Consider the following 24003-nt stretch of genomic DNA (forward strand, 5'->3'; position numbering starts at 1 on the left):
GGAAAAATTAACTCGAAACTTTGATCGTTACATACATTAACATTTCAAAATTTATGCTGGATTATTTATGTTAATTTATGATCGCGCAAAGGGATATGGATGTTCATTGGTCAAAACAAAACATAATCAGGTGTTCTTTTGACCTGTCAAACGAATGAAATAATTGATAAAGAAGAAACGAAACATATTTGGAACAAAAGAAGTAATCATACTACTTAGAAACGAAATGATTCTTCAAACTATTGTGTTAACATGACATTACATCGAAATCTCTCGTAAATATGGAAAATTGATGCGCCATCATTATGGCATCTGCATCCAGCTTCAAAATGAATGATGCTGATAAAAACTTCATTCATTGTAATTGAAACCCTACTGAAATATGGAGATAGTTGGTGATTACGAATACAACAGGAAAGATCTCATTGGGCATGGCGCTTTTGCTGTTGTCTTCAAAGGGAGAAACAGAAAGGTAACAATTTGTTTTATGAAAATACATCAAGACAAAGAAAGGATATTTTAATGTATTGATCTTGATATACATAGTCAGTTTATATATGCTATCACCCATTGCTTTGTTATGTACGTTATTGTTTACACAATATCCATAAAAAAATCCTTGAGTCTTATGTGAATTTTTATTTAAAAGCAAAAGCTACAATCAGTACAATGACAATTATTTAAAATACAGATTGCATCACCTGGTATCATGTTTAAAAATACATCCAAGTCCTCACCCTTTATTAACAAAAAAGGTGTAACATTTAATGTGTATCCATTTATACATGAAGTTGTTTTAATAAAGATTTCAATCTGCACAAAGAAGCTGATTTAAGTTTAATATAAGTATTATTTGAATTTATTTCAAATCTTTATGTACATGTAACAACTTTATTGATTTATGAAAGAAAAAAACAATAAATTGAATATCAAAAGTGGCAGACAGCAAAGAACCACATCCACTGAGCACCTATGCTATCACGTTTGCTTGGGACAGTCACATGTACAGTTGAATAGACATTCATAATTATTTGGACTAGGGTTAAACATGTTTGTTAACCCTCCCTCTAATCTAGGATCAACTTCATGGACATGGTCACAGCAAAGCATATAAGACCAACTGTTAATATCAGTGGACCTGCAATATCATGTTATAAATATAGTACTTTGTAGGTAATGAAAGAGGGCAAAGTAATACATACAATGTATATCCCCCCCCATATCAATCATCATTTAATATGTGCAGTTCAGTTGGGCAAAAATTGGCTTTTGTTCAAATGTATTGGAATTTACCTCAACCTGGTCCTTTGGGTAGCATATACAGTAATATAAAGTGGCATCTCTGATGGAATGTTGCTGGACACAATGAATACATTTTTGTCTCACACTTTCATGACTAATTGTTAGTTATAAATACATTTGTACATGTTACAAAAATATGCACACACTCTGGTGTTTAATTATTTTCTTTAATTCAATCAGTAATAATATAGTACAATACACAATTGCAACCATTTTCATTTCAATAGTTATGAATGTGATTACCATGATTACTTGGTACTTCAAATTTATGTTTTGATTCTGAAATCCTGTGATGTGACATATTTTTATCTACATAGATATATTTACATGTAGGAAGATGTGGTGTGAGTGCCAATGAGACAACTCTCCATCCAAATAACAATTTATAAAAGTAAACCATTATAGAATTTATAAAAGTAAACCATTATAGGTCAATGTACAGCCTTCAACACAGAGCCTTGGCTCACACCGAACAACAAGCTATAAAGGGCCCCAAAATTACTAGTGTAAAACCATTCAAACGGGAAACCCAACGGTCTAATCTATATAAAAAAACAAGAAAGACATATAAAATACATAAACAAACAACAACTACATGTACTGTACATCAGATACCTGACTTAGGACAGGTGCAAACATTTGCAGCAGGATTTAATGTTTTAATGGTACCAAACCTTCTCCCTTTTTCTGAAACAATAGCATAACATCACAGCATAGAAAAACATGATAAAATATCAATTGGAAGGCTTAACCCAATCAAAAAACGTAAATTAATACATGCTTGTGTTGAATACTCAATGATTAGTTGTGATCATGTTTCTTAAGTTATGATACAATTTCGTCGAGCCTTTGACTTTTGTCGAAAAAGCGAGACAAAGCAATCCTACATTCCATCTTTGTCATTCACAAATATTCACTCTGTAGTTAACATGTATTAAAGTTTTTAAAATTTTAATAACTTAATTTCTTAAACTATCCTGGATTTCTACCCAACTTGGACAGAAGCTTGATTATGATCATAAGATAGTATCCAGAAGTAAATTTGTAAAAAAAAAATCCATTTTTTTCATATTAAAACTTATAAATGGACTTAGTTTTTCTGCCAGGAAACATTACATTCACTCCGTTGTTTAAGTTTTAAAAATTTAAATAACTTTCTTAAACTATCCTGGATTTGTACCAAATTTGGATAGACACTTGTTGATGATAAAAAGCTACATAGTATCTAGAAGGAAATTTTGTTAAAATTTTGTACCTGTATTTTACTTATAAATGGATTTAGTTTTTCTTCCAGTTAACATTACATATAGTCTGCAGTTAAAGATTGAAAACATTTATTAGATTCATAAACTATTCTGGATATTTACCAAACTTGGACAAAAGTTATAAAGTCAAAAGAAATTATTGAAATAAATTTTTTCCTCATTTTTGTTGAGCATGTGATTAACAGCAGAAGTAGGTGAGACACTGGGTTCAGTGACAGGAACCCTACACTTCTTTTTTGTAATATGATTATTTGATATGATTTCCAATGAGAAAATTCTCTACAAGAGACCAAATGACTCAGAAATTAATTAACAACTACAGTAGTGTTCTCCTGAGGGCCTTATTTTGCATCATGGTAATGTGATGCTATTTGAAATCTAAATTTCTTATATAGGTCAATGTATGGTCTTCATGAGCAAAACTCCTACTGCATAGTTATTTGTAAAATTACAAATGTTTAACAATTTTAAACAAGAAAACAAGAGGCCTGAGTTATTTACTTTTACCATGTGTTTACCAAAAATAAGCAAAAACAAATATGGTATACATGTACAGTATAGCAACAACCAATGACCACTCAGAATAAAAGGCTCTTCAGGGGCGGATCCAGCCATTTTAAAAAGGGGGGGGTTCCTAACCCAGATCAAAGGGGGGGGGGGGGTGCCAATCACATGTTCCCATTCAAATACATTGATCGTCCAAAAAAAAGGGGGGGTTCCAACCCCCGGAACCCCCCTCTCTGGATCCGCGCCTGCTCTTGACTTGGGACAGACACATGCATGACATGTATATATACTACTTTTATACAAGAAGATGATAACATAAGACAATTGAATAGATCAGTCACTGTAGACCAATCAATCCTTGTGATTCCCTGTGTTACCATCAAAGGATATCTCATAATGAGGCTCATATATAAAATTTCATCCTTTAATAATCATAAAAGCTTGAAATTTGCTCATACTATCTATGGATGATGTACTTGTTATTATCAGTTAGCAAATAGTTAGTTTAAATATCAGTGTGATAGTCATATTCAAATTTTAAGAAATACAAGGAAATTCTTTTCAATACCCCGAAATACCTGAAGAGATTTCTAGAACATAGGGAAATGAACATGATGAAATGTTTTACCAATTATTAATGTGGACAGTTCAGTTATATTTTGTTTATATTTGGAACATTGGTAATAAAACTGTTGTTCTATTGAAAATTTGCAATGTACATTTGTACATGCATGAAAAAGAAATGAACTTGCAAATATAATATATAGTGTGATGTTGTCTGAAATATTTTTAAATTCGATTTATTGACATTTTGATATTTGTTTTGATTATAAATTGATCATGTCGACATATAAACATTTTTAATATTTGACAAATCATTTCTGTTATATATATTGTTTCAATAATTTGTTGTTTTGACAATCAATAAGGATATGAACAACGTCATTGAGTTATGTTTATCAACATTGAAATAAGGTCTAAGGATAGTCGATTTCAAATGTTTGTAAACATTCGAAAGAATGCACCGCATGACAACAGTAACTTGACCTGACCCAGTTTTAGGTTGGTTATTAAATAACATTTCCTACCTGTGTTTACATGTTATATAGGTAAATCATGTTATAATTTCTAAAAATAGAACAATCAGCTGGTGTTCACTGGCAGACCATTGAACCAGTAACACAGTTCCATGATATGTATTAAGGTCTATCTGCTCTCACAATGAATTTACAAAAAAAACATCAGCAGGTCCATCTGAACAGTTGGTTCACATCTGTCTTCACCCTTTGTGAATTTTAATTGTCTCTTTTTTTGTCGAAATTAGAAGTTTTCTGGGTTATTTATGATTAATGGTTTAATTATTTTTACAAATTGAAACTTGGATGGAAAGTTATAATGTCTCATTGGCACTCAAACCACATCTTCTTATATCTATAGATTATCATATCTAACATTGTGTTTCAATGCAATACATGGAATATTGAGTTGACCTTTTTATAAATTCTTTGAAAGTACCTTCAGTTTATGTTTATGGCTGACAAATGACTGAGGCACTTCCTATTTTATTGTGTGATAATAAAAATGGGCTTATTATTAGTTTTGTTTAGTTTAGTTTAAACATATTTATTTACAGTGGATTGGGAAACAAGTTTTGCAACTTATATTAATCCCTTTCCACTTTGCGAGTGCAGCCTTGTACCGGCATTAGCCTGCTCTTTTTCAAAATCTACAAGGGTGTCTTTAATGTGCAAGAGATGATGGCTGTCTCTTAACACGGGTCATCCATTTATCGTCCGCTTCGTATGGACTATCATCGTGTGCTCAAGACCATGTTACTTCAGTCTCAACTTTATCCTATTTTTCTTGAAAATATATGTGTATTAGCTAGTTTTAAGCTTTCATTATATTCAATGTTGATATATTAAGATATTTTTAACTCACCATTCATGATTACCAAAATAGTTAGTTTCTAGACAAATTTGTTTTAAAGAACCATAATGATTTAAAACTCATATTTAAAATTTTTGTAAACCATATATATTCAACATCACTGTGACACATGTATAGGAGAGTTCAATTTCACGTCAAACATTCACAACAATACATTGTACATGTAAATACTCACAATCAATTCTGAATTTATATAATTATATTTTTTAGAGGCCTGATAATCCAGTTGCCATCAAAAGTATTACAAAGAAGAATCTGGCTAAATCACAGAACCTTCTAAGCAAGGAAATAAAAATACTCAAGGTGGGTTTTCTTTCTCTTCAAATCATTTATAATTATATATGCCTGTCTTAGATATTTCTCTTGAATCATGTAAGTAACTCCTGATTCTCATGGACTTGGACTGTTCAGTTATCAGCATTTATAACGTCCGTATTATGGCGTATGCATTGTACATGGAGTAAGTAAATCCATAATCTTAAAAGGCAGATTTTTTTTTATTATTATACTGTTTTAGTCTTCAATAAAAATTATATGCATTTAGATTTCATACATGTTCAAAATTTAGTTTCCAATAACCATGGTAATGTTGCTATGTATTTATATTTAGAAGTAGACATTTTTTGTCTGTATAATTGTAAAACTGGATTTAGTATTTGTATTTTCATCCATTACAGGAACTGTCAGACTTGCACCATGAAAATGTTGTAGCACTTCTCGACTGCAAGGTAAGTCTTTACATGATTCTTCCAGGTTTTATGCCCCCGTCGTTGCAGAGGGGGTATTAAGATTTACCCTTGTCTGTCTGTCCGTACGTCCCAAAGTTGGTTTCTGTTCTTTAATTTTAGTTTGCAACAACCAACCACAAAAAACAGATCAAGTTTGAATTTTGGTTGCAATCACTTTTACCATTTTAGAGTTGTGCCCCTTTACAATTTTTTGACTTTAGTTTGCCTTTTCCACATGTTATGGAACTTTAACACAATGCTTATTACCACAAAACTCAGATCAAATACAGATTGGGTAGTGTCACTTTTACCGTTCTTCAGTTATGTCTGTTTATAACTTTATATGATATGCAAGCGGGGGCATCATCTGTGTCCCATGGACACATTCCCCATCAATTTTATATTTTATGCCCCCTCTACAAAATGTTATGTTATGTTGAAATTATGAACATTGATACATGTTCCTGTACAGCTATAAACATGGTGCCAAAAGGTCATAAAGCATGTAGTTGTAGGTCATCTCTATTTATAAATCTTCTCTATAATAGTCATCAAAATTACATGTAAAATTATACAGACATTTTAAGTTTTTGATGATTTTTGCATGGTAAACCTGAAATGACAATATGAATCATCTTATTAAATTGATACTTGATTGACAGATTAAACACACCATTTCTATACTTGGATCATACTTTGCACAGTTTTACCTAATGTTTGATTTTAAGCATTGAAAGATCTTGTGATGTGTTACTTAGGTTAAAAACTTAAAATCCTTTTTTTTTCAATTTTTGTATTTTTTTTTTACTGTGGATTTTTCATTGTGTTCAGGTGGATTGAACCCATTTTCAAAATTTTCAAAGCAGCTGGATCCACACCTGAGAAGTTTGATAGAATTAGTATTTAACCATGTTAACACAAAACATTAATTGCCTATGTCCCTCAATTGCAAAATTAGCTAAATAAATAATAAACTAGAGAGACCAGACCCCCTACTAGCCAGTCATCAATTAGGTTATTGAGTTAGAAACCCTAACTTCATTGGGGTTAGGGCTTGACTTATTTTAACCAACAATAATTGTTGTTTTTCTTGTCGAAGGTCTATAGTGGCGTTAAACATCAACAATCGAAACATAATTTTCCATTGTATTATTATCCGGAGACTTCTGAGACACATGTATGATAAATTTCAAGTTATAGATAATCTGACCCCAATAGTCTGATAAAAGAACAATAACAAATAATCTGCTTGATAAAAATAGGGTGTTATATTTTTTTCAATAGAGGAAATTACAACAAATTGTTGTAATAAACTGGTTTTTATCACCTCAATCCTAGGTCTTTGAAAAAAGTATAATTTCTGTAAAATCTTGCCCCTAGGTTCCATTCTATTGTCCACAACTGTTTATTGGTATATGCCACATTATCTGACATTACTGATTAGCCCTTTGTTTACAAACAAACATTGATATATTTAAATACAATACATGTATATTAACAAAGTTATATGACCTTAGACTAAGACATGTAGAATTCCTCAAGGTCACAGACTATGTAATTAACAAGTGACAGATGGCTAGATTATCAGTTTGATGATAAAATATTTAACAGCTAAAACAAACATGACAAAAGATGCAGTGACAATTTTGTTTAGATTTCACAAAAATGAGAAACTGTGAAAGTAGTTATCAGTTATGTTGCTAAATTTTACACATTGATTGTTAAAAAATGTATTTATTACATGAATTGTCATTTGTGTAGAATAATCCCACCAGAAAACCCTGAGAACATAGGATTTAGTTTTCCAAATTCATATAATATCAAAAATTGAATGATAAAATTTCATTTACATGTAAACATTTAATTGTAGACTATTTCCAAGAAAAATTTTGTCCTTTAAATGTCAGACATAATATTGAATGCAGCTAATCTATATTTTCTAGGAATTTGATCAATGATTTTGTATACAAACTTTGAAAGTGATATTCTTAAGATATTTGTTATGGAGATTTTTTTTTAAAGCAGAAAGTTACATAGTGGGAACAAACTTAAAATAAAAGATTCACACATATGAACAATAATGTAGAAAAAAAGAGTTAAAAACTGTCAAGGTTAAAATGATGAATTGTGAAATTTAAATATTTAAGTCGATCTTGAAGCTTCAATAATCCATATTAAAATTTTAACTATTATGACTGTGTTGCCTCATGCTGAGTTATAAAACTTTGTGTTCCATCAGATAAGGTTTAATTAACATGATTAAAGATGTGTAAAAACTAGTTTATTTCCACCAGTATTTTTAATCTTTGATGTTTGTGTATTGATAGGTAAATTGATGGAAATATTCAATTTTGGTTCTGGAAAATAATTTAAAATAAAGATTGTTTCTGTTTAATGTAATGGATGTCCTTTAATATTATTATTATTATTTGAAATTCTTTGATAACTCTATACAGTCATGACAGTGCTCATAGTTAAAAAAAATAAATTTAAACAGCCTAGAGTAAAATAGATAAAAAAAACATGAATCAAAATAGTATGTATAAACAAATGATGTACATGTTTAATAGTGTAGAAAATAACTAGTACAGGTACACCAGTTTGTAATGGTTTAAACATGAGTGGGACATACAGTCATTACATGATACAATGTACCAAAAGAATCTAGACAGGTACAAATGTAGTTCTCATTTAAATAACTTCTCAGTGGGTCATATGGTCTTTAAGGTCATCAAGGTCAAACACTTGTAAATTTATTCAGGTTTTATTATGTAACTAGTAAATACAAGTGATTATCTTGATATCAGTGTATTTGTTAATTTTATGTTTTCAGTAAAAAGTAAATCGTTAATGACGTATATTATGTTAATCCATACTCACCAATAGGATTAGAAAGACGTAAAGATTGTAAATAAATTGTTCCTTTTAGTATGATTATGTAAAAAGGATAAACTTAATGCCATTGGGGTCTATTAAATACATGCCCTATGGTGTACAGTTTATCTATTTTACTTATTGCTTAGGAATTGTTGATCTGTGAGTGGAAGCATGGTTTATTTTAGTATCATTGCAATGTAGCCTTTAGTGATAAAAATAATTGATTAATTAATCAATCAATTTCAATATACATGTATATCCTGGATTCCTGATATAGTACTTCTTTGATCTAAGTGCCTGTTACTGCCTGCTTTACTTCATAAAATAATCCTTATTATATTGATCCTGTAAAACATTAAGCAATAACATGCAATTTATAATTTTGTTATGTATGGAAATAGAGCTATTTGATAAAGAGATTTTCTCCAAATTGAATTTGACTATTGGTTTATTTTGTTGTATCTAGTAGGACCTAGTTCTATCTTTTTATCTTAATGGAATTGAAAAAGAGATAAGTGTATGAATGTGGGTTAGACAATACCCCTATGGTAAAGGAACTGTGCTTTTATTGCTGTTCTTCATCTCAGATTCACAATTAATGAAGCCTTAAATTGTTTATACTAAAGGGAAGGACCAAATATCTTGTAAACCTTTGTTTGAATGTGTGAAATGGGTATTGATAACACAACTAAATAGTACATGTATGTTATATATATATTCTATTTACATATTAACTTCATTTTTCTTCTTCAGGAAACTACAAATCATGTCTACTTGGTCATGGAGGTAAGATAAATTATCTAGTTGAATTGGAGCTAATTTCCTAATGCATGTAGATCAATACTTTGGTTAGCTTACTTACTTTGTTTGTATATTGTACAATTGCAATTAGGATAACGTCCAATTAAACGTCTATTTAAACATCAACCCAACAATGTTCGATCTGTAAATTTTCTTTCTCAAATTTTTTGTTCTTCCCTTGCCGGGATTCGAACCCATGCTACTGAGATATCGTGACACCAAATCGCCTGCACTGTAGCCGTCCCGCTTGACAACACGACCACCTAGGCTTCATAAAAAGTGAAGCTTTGGGTGGCCGGGTGTTACCTTTCCACGTCAGTTTTATTCTAGCGTCGTACTACAGTACATGATATATAAGGCATGGAGATGTTATTTTTACAGATCAGCTAAATTATCTATAGTAAAGGATCCTACAAATTAATGTAAGATACAGTCACAGAAAATAATTATATTTATAAGTACGTCTGAGCCAGTGACAACTTTACAACAGATTTATCCATCGCATCACCAGCAGTGATGGTGATATATGGCTGTGTACATATATATATATATAGCAAGCAAGACAACCAAAGTTTTACCCTACAAGCATTACAGAATAGAAATTAGGAAGCCAGACATTCCTACATGATGAATATTATATAAGAGTTGTAATTTGATATTGTTATTGTGAAGATAGCTTTCTGTTGTTGTTTAAAGAATACATAAGCATGTTCAAATTGGTTTTCTAAAACATATAGAATCTATATATACTGTATCTTTTTATTATTTACAGTATTGCAATGGTGGAGACTTGGCTGATTATCTTCAAGGTATAATATTGTAAAATAAAAGCATCTTTGAGTTTCTATAGTAACACTTTCCTTTAGTAAATGAACTTATTTCCCTACATAACTACCATACAGAATATTGATTCTTGTCGATTTTTATTAAGTCATCTCAGTTTTGCAAATATGAATACATGAAAAGTTCTATAAATAACAGTGCATTATCACATTGATAAATACACCTGATAATTTGGTATTTGGCTTGTCTTAACAAATATAAATGTTCTAGTAATATTGTACTGGAAACACACATAACAAGGTAATCAATGATTGGGCAGTTATGACTTTTAATAATAGATGTGTTTAGACAAAAATACCTTAGAATACCAAAACAACTTGGTTTAAAGGATGTATACAAAAATTATCTCACTAATCGTGATAATAGCAGCATTATTTTGGTAGGGGAGGTTCACTAAGACCAAATCAATGAAAAACAACAACATTTTATTAGAAATATGATAGATTGACATAATTGATGCAAGGTCTACTTTACATAAGAGAATATATCTATAATATTTTATAGTTACATACATGTACCATTATGATTTAAAATCAAACACACCATCAAATTGAAGCTTAAGGTTCTTTTAACTGTATACTCATTTAAACAATATTTTTGATTTCAGTCAAAGGAACCTTAAGTGAAGAGACCATTGCTGCATTCCTAAGACAAATAGGTTTGTTATAACACATTTACATATTTAATTATTGCATATTCATAGTTCTTATAAGGATGTTGAAAATTTGCTGAAGGATTTTGAAAGTAATACAAGGATATCAGTAAAGTTGATATATTGTTCCTTATTCTTGTGATTAAATAATTTCATTGGGGCTGGGTCATTATGAAGGCAATACACCCTATCGCTATCTAGTCCAATCCGGGAAAAACAGTCATTTATACAACTTCCTGTTTGGGGCAGGCCGCCGAAAATAGAGGTCATCAGTAGTGAGCTGAGGGAGGAAAAACTTTAGAAAGTGATCATCAAGAAACTTTGAAAGAGTATGATCCACTTTTTCGAAATTAAAATTGAAGTAAATAAATATTTTATTTAAAGTATTTACAGTAGTTTAAACAGGTCTGATTAAAAAGTATCATGCATGGTGAATTGTTGTCGAGCCTGCAACTTTTGTTGCAGAAAGCTCGACATAGGGATAGTGATCCGGCGGCGGCGGTGGCTACGGCGGCGGCTACGGCGGCGGCGTTAGCTAACTTCTTAAAAGGTTTATATTTTAGAAGGTGAAAGACCTGGATGCTTCATACTTTGTATATAGATGCCTCATGTTACGAAGTTTCCGTCAGTCACATGTCCAATGTCCTTGACCTCATTTTCATGGTTCAGTGACCACTTGAAAAAAAAGTTCAGAATTTTTGTAATGTTGAATTCTGTCTTATTATAAGTAATAGGATAACTATATTTGGTATGTGCGTACCTTGCAAAGTCCTCATGCCCGTCAGACAGTTTTCACTTGACCTCGACCTCATTTCATGGATCAGTGAACAAGGTTAAGTTTTGGTGGTCAAGTCCATATCTCAGATACTATAAGCAATAGGGCTAGTATATTTGGTGTATGGAAGGACTGGAAGGTGTACATGTCCAACTGGCAGGTGTCATCTGACCTTGACCTCATTTTCATGGTTCAGTGGTTATAGTTAAGTTTTTGTGTTTTGGTCTGTTTTTCTCATACTTTATGCAATAGGTCTACTATATTTGTTGTATGGAATGATTGTAAGGTGTGCATGTCTAGTGGGCAGATGTCATGTGACCTTGACCTCATTTTCATGGTTCAGTGGTCAAAGTTAAGTTTTTAAGTTTTGGTCTTTTTATCTAATATTATATGCCAAAGGTCAGCTATATTTGGTGTATGGAAATATATTATGATCTATATGTCAGTCCCGCAGGTTTATTTGACCATGACCTCAATTGCACAGTTCATTGCACAGTGTTAAGTTTTTGTGTTTTGGTCTATTTTTCTTAAACTATAAGTAATAGGTCAACTATATTTGTTGTATGGAAGCTTTGTTAGCTGTACATGTCTGTCTGGCATGGTTCATCTGACCTTGACCTCATTTTCATGGTTCATTGGTCTTTGTTTAGCTATCTTGGTTAATGTTAAGTTTATGTGACAGTTGTAATAAAGCTTTATACTTAGGACTTTCAACATAATATCAATGATTAGTAAAGAAGGCGAGACATTTCAGTGTGTGCACTCTTGTTTAAACAGGGTCCCAGATAGCTTCAACTGGATGAAAAAGTTGTGTAGTTTTAGAACTTATCCGGAATGGAATAAATAGGGATTAGGTGTATTGATATAACATTCACTTTTTTCTGCTTTTCTTGTTTATTGGTTTAAGTTATAATCAATGGATATTTTTATTATTTTATTGTAAAATCTTCTCTAGTCAATTTTTGCAAATACAGTAAATTCTTTAATTCAGTTGACTTAGATTTTGGATAAGTGGAAATTATCCTGAGTTTTCTTTTATTGATATATGTATTTCCTGGATGAGTCAAGATTGAATAAGTCAAATTTACAGTTGCCTCAATTCAATACACCTGTTTTTAAATTATCTGCCATTCACCACTATATTGATTTAGTACATTCTTTTTACCTGCGAGTTTAAGCTGACATCATGTCTGATTACTATCATGACTAATTAAGGATACGTTTTATGGATTATGAAAAATTAAATCACAAATTCAATAATCATTTTACTGTTATAATACATAGGGGGTTTGATTTTGCTTTAAGGTGGTATCTAACTTTACAGGGAGATAAATCTGTAAAAATATGCTAAACATTTTTATCACGTTGTATTGTTAAGTAAATATTAAGCTTCTCAATGATCAAAATTAGTGTTTGTCAAACTGCTATATATATAACCCATGAAATTTTTCTGAAAAGGTGGTTGGTTCAAATTTTTTGAATTTTTTTTATTTTTGTCAAAGAGTCAAAGTAAACATTGTCAAAATTTTATGAAAATTAAACGAGCCAAATTAATAGTAGTCAAGGTGTTGGGTACCACCTTAAATGAGGATTAAGTGATCAAGAAAAAAGAACTCATCCATTTCTTTCATCTTTTGTGTTCTCTTTCGAAAAAAGATTAATATAAATGCCAATGAAAAGTATTTTAAATTTTCTTGAATCTCAGAAAATATTAGCTGCTGTTTTAGAAGGTTGAAAACACAATGACTGTAATCTCACTTTTTTGCCAATCCTTCAGAAAATGCAATAATAAATGAATTTGCAGTACATTTAGACCCAAAATTTTCACCAAAGCAAAAGCAATAAATGTTTTGAATAAAATTGAATTTTAATTTAATATTTTTAGCTGCTGCCATGAAAGCTTTGAATGCCAAGGGGATAGTACACAGAGATCTGAAACCACAGAACATATTGCTCTGTCACAGTGGTAAACCTAACCCACAGGCTTCAGAGATGAGACTCAAAATAGGTAGGTAGCATTTGTATATTGTTGGAAAGGATATATGATTGTTATAATAGATATAGGAAGATGTGGCATAAGTGCCAGTGATACAACTCTCCATGGCTTACAATATAAGTTTTTTAATAGTATTTAATTTCTTCGAATTAATTCATCTTGTTTACTAATAGATCTGTAGACTTTAGACAGGAACAGATTAAATGGACATACAATGAAAGCACCTACAGTTTAAAAATTCTTTTAGGGAGGGCACTGCAAAAGATTATACTCTTTTCCCAAAAAAATGAAATTAATCAGTTTGAAGATTTTTTTCAGATCTTTAACAATCAAAAACAACATAAGCATACATACATAATATACATTATTATGATATTCAAAGTTATTTTGAAAGAAGAATGAGTGACCAATAAATGAGTTGACCTAAAAAAAAAAAAAAAAACAATGTGAAAAAATGAGATGTGGGATAAACATCAGCGAGAAAAAACTAAAAACAATAAAACTAAATGGTCTTCAATTTGAGGCAATTCTGAATGTTTTCTATTTCAACTATTTTCCATGTCATATAATAAAGATCCATATCTTTTTTTCAGCTGACTTTGGATTTGCAAGATTTCTTAATGATGGTGTGATGGCTGCAACATTATGTGGTTCTCCTATGTATATGGTAAATATTATTAAACATTATGTGGTTCTCCTATGTATATTGTAAATATTATTAAACATTATGTGGTTCTTCTATGTATATGGTAAATATTATTAAACATTATGTGGTTCTCCTATGTATATGGTAAATATTATTAAACATTATGTGGTTCTCCTATGTATATGGTAAATATTATCAAATACAGCTCAACACAATAATACTGTTTAGTTTGTACATGTATAACTGTGAGAAATGGAAAATTTGACCTCTGACAGTAGAAAATCTAGATAGTTTTAATCTTCTTAAATTATGATTTTATAATTGGTAAGATTTAGTATTGAGTCGGTAAGTTGTAATAGAAGGACATAACTTTTCCTTGATGAGTTATATTTGTTTTATTTATATTTTACAGGCCCCAGAAGTGATAATGTCCCTACAGTATGATGCTAAAGCAGATCTATGGAGCATAGGAACAATTGTATTCCAGTGCCTGAAAGGCAAAGCTCCATTCCAGGCTCAGACACCCCAACAACTTAAACATTTCTACGAAAAACATGCCGAACTTAAACCTAAGTAAGTTATAGCTGACTATGAGGTATAGGCTTTGCTCATTGTTGAAGGTTACCTATAGTTGTTAATTTCTGTGTCATTTGGTCTCTTGTGGAGAGTTGTAACATTGGCATTCATGCCACATCTTCTTTCTATTTTTTTTTTAATTCTAAAGAAAATGCAACCACAATCAATATATTATTCTAAGTGCCTCCCACACCCCATGCTTTTAAATCTAGAAACACCCTTATTGTAAATCAAGGTATTTCACTGACATTTTTTCATCTTTAGCCATTTCTAGAATTGTGGTGATATATATTTTTTAATTATCTAACATAGTTCATTTATCATATAAGAGATATCGAACTTTTTCATATTTGCAACAATTTATTTTCACTATATTTTTACTCTCACTAATTATATACCCTAAAGACAGGTTACCCTTTTACCATGCTTACACAACAAAGTTTACAATTATTTTTTTTTTTATCTATTTCAGTATCCCTAAGGATACCTCACCAGAACTCAGAGATCTGTTGTTGAAGATGTTGAAACGTAATGCTAAGGACAGGATTGATTTTGGTATGATTATTACAAATTGTACTGTCACTGCATGTATATAGTTAGATCTTTTAATTTTTTTCATACTCTATGATACAGCTATCCATAAACACAAAAAATCCAAAAGACACATAGTGGTTAACTTAGTGTCTTCAACAAAAGACAAGTGTCTCTACAACATGTCAAGATGTAAACTAAAGTTTTTCTTGAGGTATTCACACTTTCACAACCAATTAGATTGATTGCACCTGGCCCTTTTGGCTTATAATAAATGATTTTAATGACTCGTAACTTTATTGTGAGGATTTTGTAATATAAAATTACATTATTTTATGATTTGTATAAAGTGGGTTACATTGTGTGCATCTGTGTAAATTTATATATATATCTTCTATTGATTGATTGATTGAAGATTGTCTTATGCTAAAGCAGCCCATTTCCAATGGAATGAAAATACTTTTCTTTTAATGGCTTTTAATAGAAGTTTATGCTTATTGTAGGAGATGAGTAAAATGTATTTCTGTGGTATTAACATATTTTTTGTCTTTTCAGAGGATTTTTTTATTCATCCCTTTTTGAAACCACCCTCACCGTCGCCTTCATCTGCCTGTAAGTAACGTTTTTTTTTTATCATTTTATAAATATGTTTGTCCAAATTTGTCAATTGAAGAAATTTTAAAAGTAAGGTCACTAAAATAAATTGACAAAAACAAAAGATGAACATGTGTGTAAACCTTCTAAAGTTTAATAGGATACAGGAGATTCACTGAAGCTGTGTGTAATACTGTTTTATTCAAAAAAGCTATGTTTCTGATTATTGGCTTCTAATAAATTATTGTTTAAGACTATGAGTAATATGATTCATGATATAAAAGGATACAAAAGAAAAAAAGTTAAAGTAGTATTTTTATGCGTCGTTTATTGGCATTATGTTTTCTGGTCTGTGCATCTGTTCGTCTGCCGTACCGTTTGTCCCTCGATGCGTTCGTCTGTCTGTCCCGTTCAGGTTAAAGCTTTTGGTCGAGGTAGTTTTTGATGAAATTGAAGTCCAATCAGCTTGAAACTTAGTAAACATGTTCCCTATGATATGGTCTTTCTTATCTTAATGCCAAATTAGGGATTGTCCCCCATTTTTGCGTTCCACTGAACATATAAAATGAAAGTGTGGATGGGGCATCTGTGTACTATGGACACATTCTTGTTGTTATTGCATTATCGTTATGGATGAGATTTTATTTGTTGATATATTTGTCATCATGTTTTATATAAAGCAAAAACAATTGTAAATTATCCATTACAGCAAAAAATATTGTTATCTATCAGTATCATCAAAAACTATTGTAATTTATCAACATCATAAAAAATACAGAAATGTGTTTCTGGATAATATATACATTACTGCAAAAAATATCACAATTTACATCATTTGTAATTTATCCATTACAGCATCCCCTGTACCAGTTCCTGGTAGAAGTAGTCAAGGTTGTTCCTCAGAAAGTCCCACACCTCCACGCTGTGTGTCAGCTTCACCACTTTCTGGAAAAGTGCAATATTCTCCACCACCTTTTAAAGTAAGTCAGTGATAGTAAAATACACAGTCTATTGATGCGGTCAAAATGTATCATAAGTTTAAGTTTACCTAAGATTAATTTGGCTATTCAATACTAATACTTTCAAATTTTTCTAATGAAGGTAAATCCAGAAAAGTGCTTAGGACACACACCAAACTATTATTCTAATTTTGAATTTTAGCTTAAAAATTCTGTTATGTTTTATGATGGTTTTTCTTTTACAAATTGTAACTTGGATGGAGAGTTGTCTCATTGGGCTCGTATCACATCTTTTTATATCTAGAAGAGCTTTTATTGAATATTTATGAAGTGCTTACCAAAAATAAGTTAGTCATTTTTATACGACCGCAAAATTTGAAAAATTTTTCGTCGTATATTGCTATCACGTTGGCGTCGTCGTCTGCGTCGTCGTCGTCGTCGTTGTCGTCCGAATACTTTTAGTTTTCGCACTCTAACTTTAGTAAAAGTGAATAGAAATCTATGAAATTTTAACACAAGGTTTATGACCACAAAAGGAAGGTTGGGATTGATTTTGGGAGTTTTAGTCCCAACATTTAAGGAATTAGGGGCCAAAAAGGGCCCAAATAAGCATTTTCTTGGTTTTCGCACTATAACTTTAGTTTAAGTAAATAGAAATCTATGAAATTTCGACATAAGGTTTATGACCACAAAAGAAAGGTTGGGATTGATTTTGGGAGTTTTGGTTCCAACAGTTTAGGAATTAGGGGCCAAAAAAGGGCCCAAATAAGCATTATTCTTGGTTTTCGCACAATAACTTTAGTTTAAGTAAATAGAAATCAATGAAATTTAAACACAATGTTTATGACCACAAAAGGAAGGTTGGTATTGATTTTGGGAGTTTAGGTCCCAACAGTTTAGGAATTAGGGGCCAAAAAGGGACCCAAATAAGCATTTTTTTTGGTTTTCGCACCATAACTTTAGTATAAGTATATAGAAATCTATGAAATTTAAACACAAGGTTTATGACCATAAAAGGAAGGTTGGTATTGATTTTGGGAGTTTTGGTCCCAACAGTTTAGGAATAAAGGGCCCAAAGGGTCCAGATTTAAACTTTGTTTGATTTTATCAAAAATTGAATAATTGGGGTTCTTTGATATGCCGAATCTAACTGTGTATGTAGATTCTTAATTTTTGGTCCCGTTTTCAAATTGGTCTACATTAAGGTCCAAAGGGTCCAAAATTAAACTTAGTTTGATTTTAACAAAAATTGAATCCTTGGGGTTCTTTGATATGCTGAATCTAAAAATGTACTTAGATTTTTTATTATTGGCCCAGTTTTCAAGTTGGTCCAAATCGGGGTCCAAAATTAAACTTTGTTTGATTTCATCAAAAATTGAATAATTGGGGTTCTTTGATATGCCAAATCTAACTGTGTATGTAGATTCTTAATTTTTGGTCCCGTTTTAAAATTGGTTTACATTAACGTCCAAAGGGTCCAAAATTAAACTAAGTTTGATTTTAACAAAAATTGAATTATTGGGCCTCTGTGGTATGCTGAATCTAAACATGTACTTAGATTTTTGATTATGGGCCCAGTTTTCAAGTTGGTCCAAATCAGGATCCAAAATTATTATATTAAGTATTGTGCAATAGCAAGAAATTTTCAATTGCACAGTATTCAGCAATAGCAAGAAATCTTCAATTGCACAGTATTGTGCAATAGCAAGAAATCTTCAATTGCACAGTATTGTGCAATAGCAAATATTTTCAATTGCACAGTATTCCACAATAGCAAGAAATATCTAATTGCACAATATTGTGCAATAGCAAGAAATTCCAATTGGATTTCAATTGGAGTTATCTTTCTTTGTCCAGAATAGTAGTTGAATCAACTTAAATCATTGTTTTATACAATATACAATGTATATTCACTTTTACTACCAACTGATAGATTAAAACAATCTTTACCATTCAGTGATAACAAGCACTTTTTTTACATTTTAATATTTTATGATGTATTTAAATGAGTAGTTATTGTTGCAAACTTCATTATAAATTTGAATTGAGATCAGTTTTGAAATAAGGGAAAGGGGATGTGAAAAAAAATTGGAGGGTCAATTTTTTTCATTTCAGATTTCATAAATAAAAAGAAAATTTCTTCAAACATTTTTTTGAGAGGATTAATATTCAACAGCATAGTGAATTGCTCAAAGGCAAACATTTTTTTTTAAGTTCATTAGACCACATTCATTCTGTGTCAGAAACCTATGCTGTGTCAACTATTTAATCACAATCCAAATTTAGAGCTGAAACCAGCTTGAATGTTGTGTCCATACTTGCCCCAACCGTTCAGGGTTCAACCTCTGCGGTCGTATAAAGCTGCGCCCTGCGGAGCATCTGTTTTTTTTTATCTTTTTACAAATTTGTTCTATGAGATAAAGAAATGTCATAGAAATATTTGTTTCAAATGGTACATGTATATTGATTTAAACGTGATTTTAATTTACATGGCAGCAGTTTAAGACAGTTTCACCAATTGTGATCTTTTAAAGTTTGTTTTATATCAACAAAAAGGCTGGTTGAAAAAAAAATCATAGTCAGTAACTATATTGTTTAAATTAAACAGTGCAATAAGATGTTTTGTTTCCTTCAACCTTCTGACCTGGATATCTGGGTCAAGCAAAACAGCTGTTGTAAGCCATCCAATCATTATTAGCTGTTTGTTTATTACAGCCCCCAATTGCCAAACCAGAAGATTTAGAACCTATGCAGACCTCTCAGGAACCAAATGGATTTGAGAAAATAGAAAAAGACAACAGATGTGATAGTCCTGCTGGAGACGACTTTGTACTGGTACCAGGGGGATTGCAGGGAGATAACTCAGGTAAAATGTTAGAATAATAATGTTGTACTAGTACCTGGTGGATTGCAGGGAGATAACTCAGGTAAATATTTACAATGATAATTTTGTACTGGTACCTGGTGGATTACAGGGAGATAACTCAGGTAAATATTTACAATGATAATTTTGTACTGGTACCTGGTGGATTACAGGGAGATAATTCAGGTAAAAATTTATAATTACTTTTTACTGGTACTAGGGAGATACAGGAAATAACTGCGGTAAAATTTTATGATTATAAACTATTCATGTAGTTGATATTTGTTAAATTAAACATGTATTTGTGCACTTCCTAACATCAGTTACTGTATTTTAATTCTATAAATAAAACAAAAGAGGTTCAATCTGTGTACACTGTAAAATAATTATTAGTACTTAGTAAAAAGGTAAAATGTAAAAGTTATGACTGTTTTCTGAAACTGTTCTAAATGTAGATATTATTTGATTTCAGATAACAGTGATAGAAGTTCAGGAGAAGGACTTAAAAACACCCCTTCACCATCTCACAGAGCTACAATTAGTCCAAAGTCCAAAACAGTCAAATTCTTAAAGACTGAAGAACAGACTAGTCCAAATAGACCCTCTAGCTTACCAATGCACGTAGGCCAGGGAGGATCTTCAGAGCCTATACCTGTGCCTACACAGGTTAATGCCTACAAAAGGATTAAGTCTGGTGGCTCCTTCAGTAGTCCACCTAAAGACATGGATATATCACCATCCAGCTCAGCTAAGGTTAGTTTATTTTTTTATTTAATTTATAAATTTTATAATGTTAAAAAGCTAAATGTTTAAGTAAAAGCTTTGGAATTGATATCTATTTGAATTAAAATTGATTGTAGAAAAGTCAAGCATTTTAAAACCTTGGTAAACAGTTCTAATAAGATTGCATCAGATGCACATTTGAAAAAAAAAGTTCTTCAGTGCTGATCATGGCCAAAATATTGTACATCCAAAATCTAATACAGACTAAGAGCTGATATAGCTCAAGTGTCATATTTCATACAAACCCCCTCCCCCCCCCAAGGATGACTGGGGAATAGAAATATGGTCACTTTGTCTTCTCCTGACTGGCAGTAAAATGCTTGCCTAAGTGGGGCGTCCGTTTGGCTGTGTGGGATGTATTAAGTTCGCAGTCACGTCCGGTCAAAATGGGGACGTTAAATCTGATGCCTTGTGTGAAGAGAGTGCCATGCTCTTTGCACGTTAAGAACCCTTGTAACAACTCTTTGAGGGCCTGTAGGTGGCCTGTTGCAAGGCCAAATTTCTGTCCCTATCCAATATACCCTCATTTTCCAGTGGCAGTCCAAATTTCCGCGACCATCATCCCAAATGGCCTCTATTATGACAAGACCTACCTATTGTATTTATTGTGAACTTGTTCTCGTCCTGAATATGCATGAAATATTTGCCACTGGACGTTAAGCAACCAACAGTCAATCAATCAATCAATCAATATTTCATACAATCCTTGGGAAAAAAGCCTGTTACAAGGTTAAGCCGAAATATTACTTTGGTGTCAAACTCTCTACTTATACGCTTATAACAATGGTTTGTTTGGAGAATATATTTAAGAAAGCATTAGAATATAAGTAATTTTTAAAGATATTTTTAATCGTTTTCGAAAGTTCTCCATTTTGATTTTGATGAGTTGAATTGGCTGTAAAATACTTTACCTTGTTTCATACAGGATATGGATAGAAAGAGCTCTTTATCCAAAGCATCTTGTGCTGTAGATGTTGGATCTATGTCTCCTCCTGCAGGTATACTTATTTATTAAAATTTTAAAAAAATGAATATTTGAGGAATTATTATGTCAAGCAGCACTTGTAATCAGGAACTTATTCATATGTTTCCAATTTCATAAAAGACATTATACTCTTTGCCAAAATTTCACAGTTCATCCAAAAGTATTGTTCAAAGCTTTAAATTCTTCCTGAACATATATGAAATATTTGCCACTGAAAGTTAAGCAACCAACAATCAGAATGCAAATGATGAATACATCATTAAATTTAATCGACTTTATTATGGCCCTAAGAAATACAGACTTGAAAAAAACTTGCTGTTTTCAATGGTTTAATTTCAACAATTGCTGCCATGTACATATATGATGATACCTTATTTGTATTATTTGTTTACAGTGAAATTTTCTATTGGAACACCTCCAAGCTATGCTGGATATATAAGGAAGAACAGCATAGGGGCTTCCCCTGGTACCAATAACAATGTGTCACCCTCCAACTCACCTCACAGAAGAAATAGTAAGTATTATTTAAAGATATGATATGTCTTAAAGGGATATTAGGGATGTTTGCTACTCAAATAAAAAAGAAAAGACAATGTTTTACTGGAATATATAGGACCCAGGAAAGGCACTCAGCTTTTAGTAGCTTTTAGAATATGTTTAAATGTATGTGCAATATATAAATTTGCCTCTATGGATGGTTATATTTTTAAAGTGTTATCACTGAGTACTATGTATATTTAAATGAAATAGCCCTAATGGAAATAAGGAAAATCAAAGATTTATTTGATACTTGTCTGCTGGAAGTACACCACTAATTCATGGTCCCATTGCTTTCTATGTTAAATTCCTCCGTTTCAAGCAGGCACACCTCTTTTGTTTTAAGTTCAAATAAAGTGGCAATCATTGCATTGCAAAGCAACACTTTATGGTGTCTTGTACTGACAAAATCAACATACCTTTAATTTCATATAAGAAAGAACTGGTTCCCAGAACTTCGGATGTACCCAAACAGGTACTTCAGATCTGACAAACAGACAAAATGTACCCTCTTTTTAAAATTTGATGCAGTTTTTTTAATATTCAAAATTAAAAGTCCAAAAGTGTTCTACAATGATCACCAGTCCTTCAGCTTTCATTTGATACCAAAAATACCTAAATATTCTACATATTTTGAAAGTTACACTCATGCGTAGGAACTATTTTGTGTTAAATATGTACTACTTTGTGGTATGTGCTTTCTGGCCGGGCCTGAATTAGTGGTGTTACACCTGCTTGTTTTTGAGATTATATGTAAATGTTATAGTAGAAAAAGCAAATAAAAAAAACCTGTATTACTGAATAGCAAACATCCACGAGCTCCTGCTAGAGTTTCATACCATCAGCACACTAAACATTTTTTTTTATCATTTTTTTCACTTAATATCACCAACCTCTTATCCAATTTTATTTTCTATTTTTAAATCTTACAAATTATCTAAATGCTAGTTTATTTCATTTTGTGTAAGTGTGATTTCATATATTACAACTAACAGATATAAAATGGATTGTTTAATGTTACAAGCAAACAGAAAACATTTTCATAGCACTAAAAAAAGAGTAGAATTAAACTAAAAATTGGAAACTATTTAAAAATTACCAAAAGTACTGGTAATTGTTTAACAATTGCCATTACTTTGGCTTCATTATTATTCGTTGAGTACCAATTTCCCAGGATTTTGTTGGTAAAGTTATTGCACAATGTTGGATAAATTTTCTATAGATTTGTAAGCAAAACCGTGATCTCATAATCCACAAACAAACAATTTTTAATCAATCTACAAAAATTGGTAACAAGAAGAAATAAAAGATTCAACAGTTTGATTTTCATTGTGACCATTTTTCATTCACTTCGCACCCATTCCTTTTCCTATAGGCTGCACCTCTCCTATGAATCATGGATTAGGGTCACTCCCTACTATAATGGGATCACCCACCAAGTTTGGAGGAAAGTTAATCGGTAGTCCTAGTCCAGATGATATGGGTACAGAGCCAGTTAATGCTGCATTTGGTCATTCAAGAACTAAAACGTTACCAGATAACATGGCTACTATTCCATTTTCAAGTGAAGGTTTGTTTGCATGCAATGATTTCACTATATATTATGAGTGTTAAGCTATTAAAAAGTTTTATGAATACAGGAGGGAAATAGTATTTAAGTTTTATGAATGCAAGAGAGAAATAATATTGACAGGTTTCAGGGCTTGGCCCCCTTTTCGATTTAAAAGATAAAGCTAAAATACAAAGTTTCTTCAAGAATTTGAGATATATTTATATGAATATATTTACAAATATTTAGCATGATGCCCCAAAAAATATCTGAACTATGTTAAA

General features: G+C 31.4%; 1 protein-coding gene across 4 annotated transcripts in view; it reads left to right on the top strand.

Moving 5' to 3' along the window:
- The first annotated feature begins 11 nt into the window (after positions 1 to 11).
- The window catches only part of LOC143075523 (serine/threonine-protein kinase unc-51-like), a 39637-nt gene continuing 15645 nt past the window's right edge, over positions 12 to 24003 (top strand). For 2 of the 4 annotated variants that reach the window (XR_012978336.1, XM_076250955.1), the window contains exons 1-17: positions 14 to 472; positions 5235 to 5327; positions 5702 to 5752; positions 9383 to 9415; positions 10203 to 10239; positions 10881 to 10931; positions 13586 to 13708; positions 14290 to 14363; positions 14755 to 14915; positions 15391 to 15473; positions 16005 to 16061; positions 16899 to 17023; positions 19718 to 19868; positions 20338 to 20618; positions 21574 to 21646; positions 22028 to 22147; positions 23546 to 23740. Coding sequence is in view for 3 of the 4 variants with exons in the window: in XM_076250955.1 (XP_076107070.1) it covers positions 383 to 472; positions 5235 to 5327; positions 5702 to 5752; positions 9383 to 9415; positions 10203 to 10239; positions 10881 to 10931; positions 13586 to 13708; positions 14290 to 14363; positions 14755 to 14915; positions 15391 to 15473; positions 16005 to 16061; positions 16899 to 17023; positions 19718 to 19868; positions 20338 to 20618; positions 21574 to 21646; positions 22028 to 22147; positions 23546 to 23740 (1798 nt within the window). In the remaining variant the exon portion in view is untranslated. Of the gene's footprint in view, positions 473 to 5234; positions 5328 to 5701; positions 5753 to 9382; positions 9416 to 10202; positions 10240 to 10880; positions 10932 to 13585; positions 13709 to 14289; positions 14364 to 14505; positions 14528 to 14754; positions 14916 to 15390; positions 15474 to 16004; positions 16062 to 16898; positions 17024 to 19717; positions 19869 to 20337; positions 20619 to 21573; positions 21647 to 22027; positions 22148 to 23545; positions 23741 to 24003 lie in introns of those variants that run through there. The other 2 variants (XM_076250956.1, XM_076250957.1) reach the window with 2 other exon arrangements.

This window comes from Mytilus galloprovincialis, chromosome 5 (assembly GCF_965363235.1).
Source record: "Mytilus galloprovincialis chromosome 5, xbMytGall1.hap1.1, whole genome shotgun sequence".
Classification (NCBI taxonomy): Eukaryota; Metazoa; Mollusca; class Bivalvia; order Mytilida; family Mytilidae; genus Mytilus; species Mytilus galloprovincialis.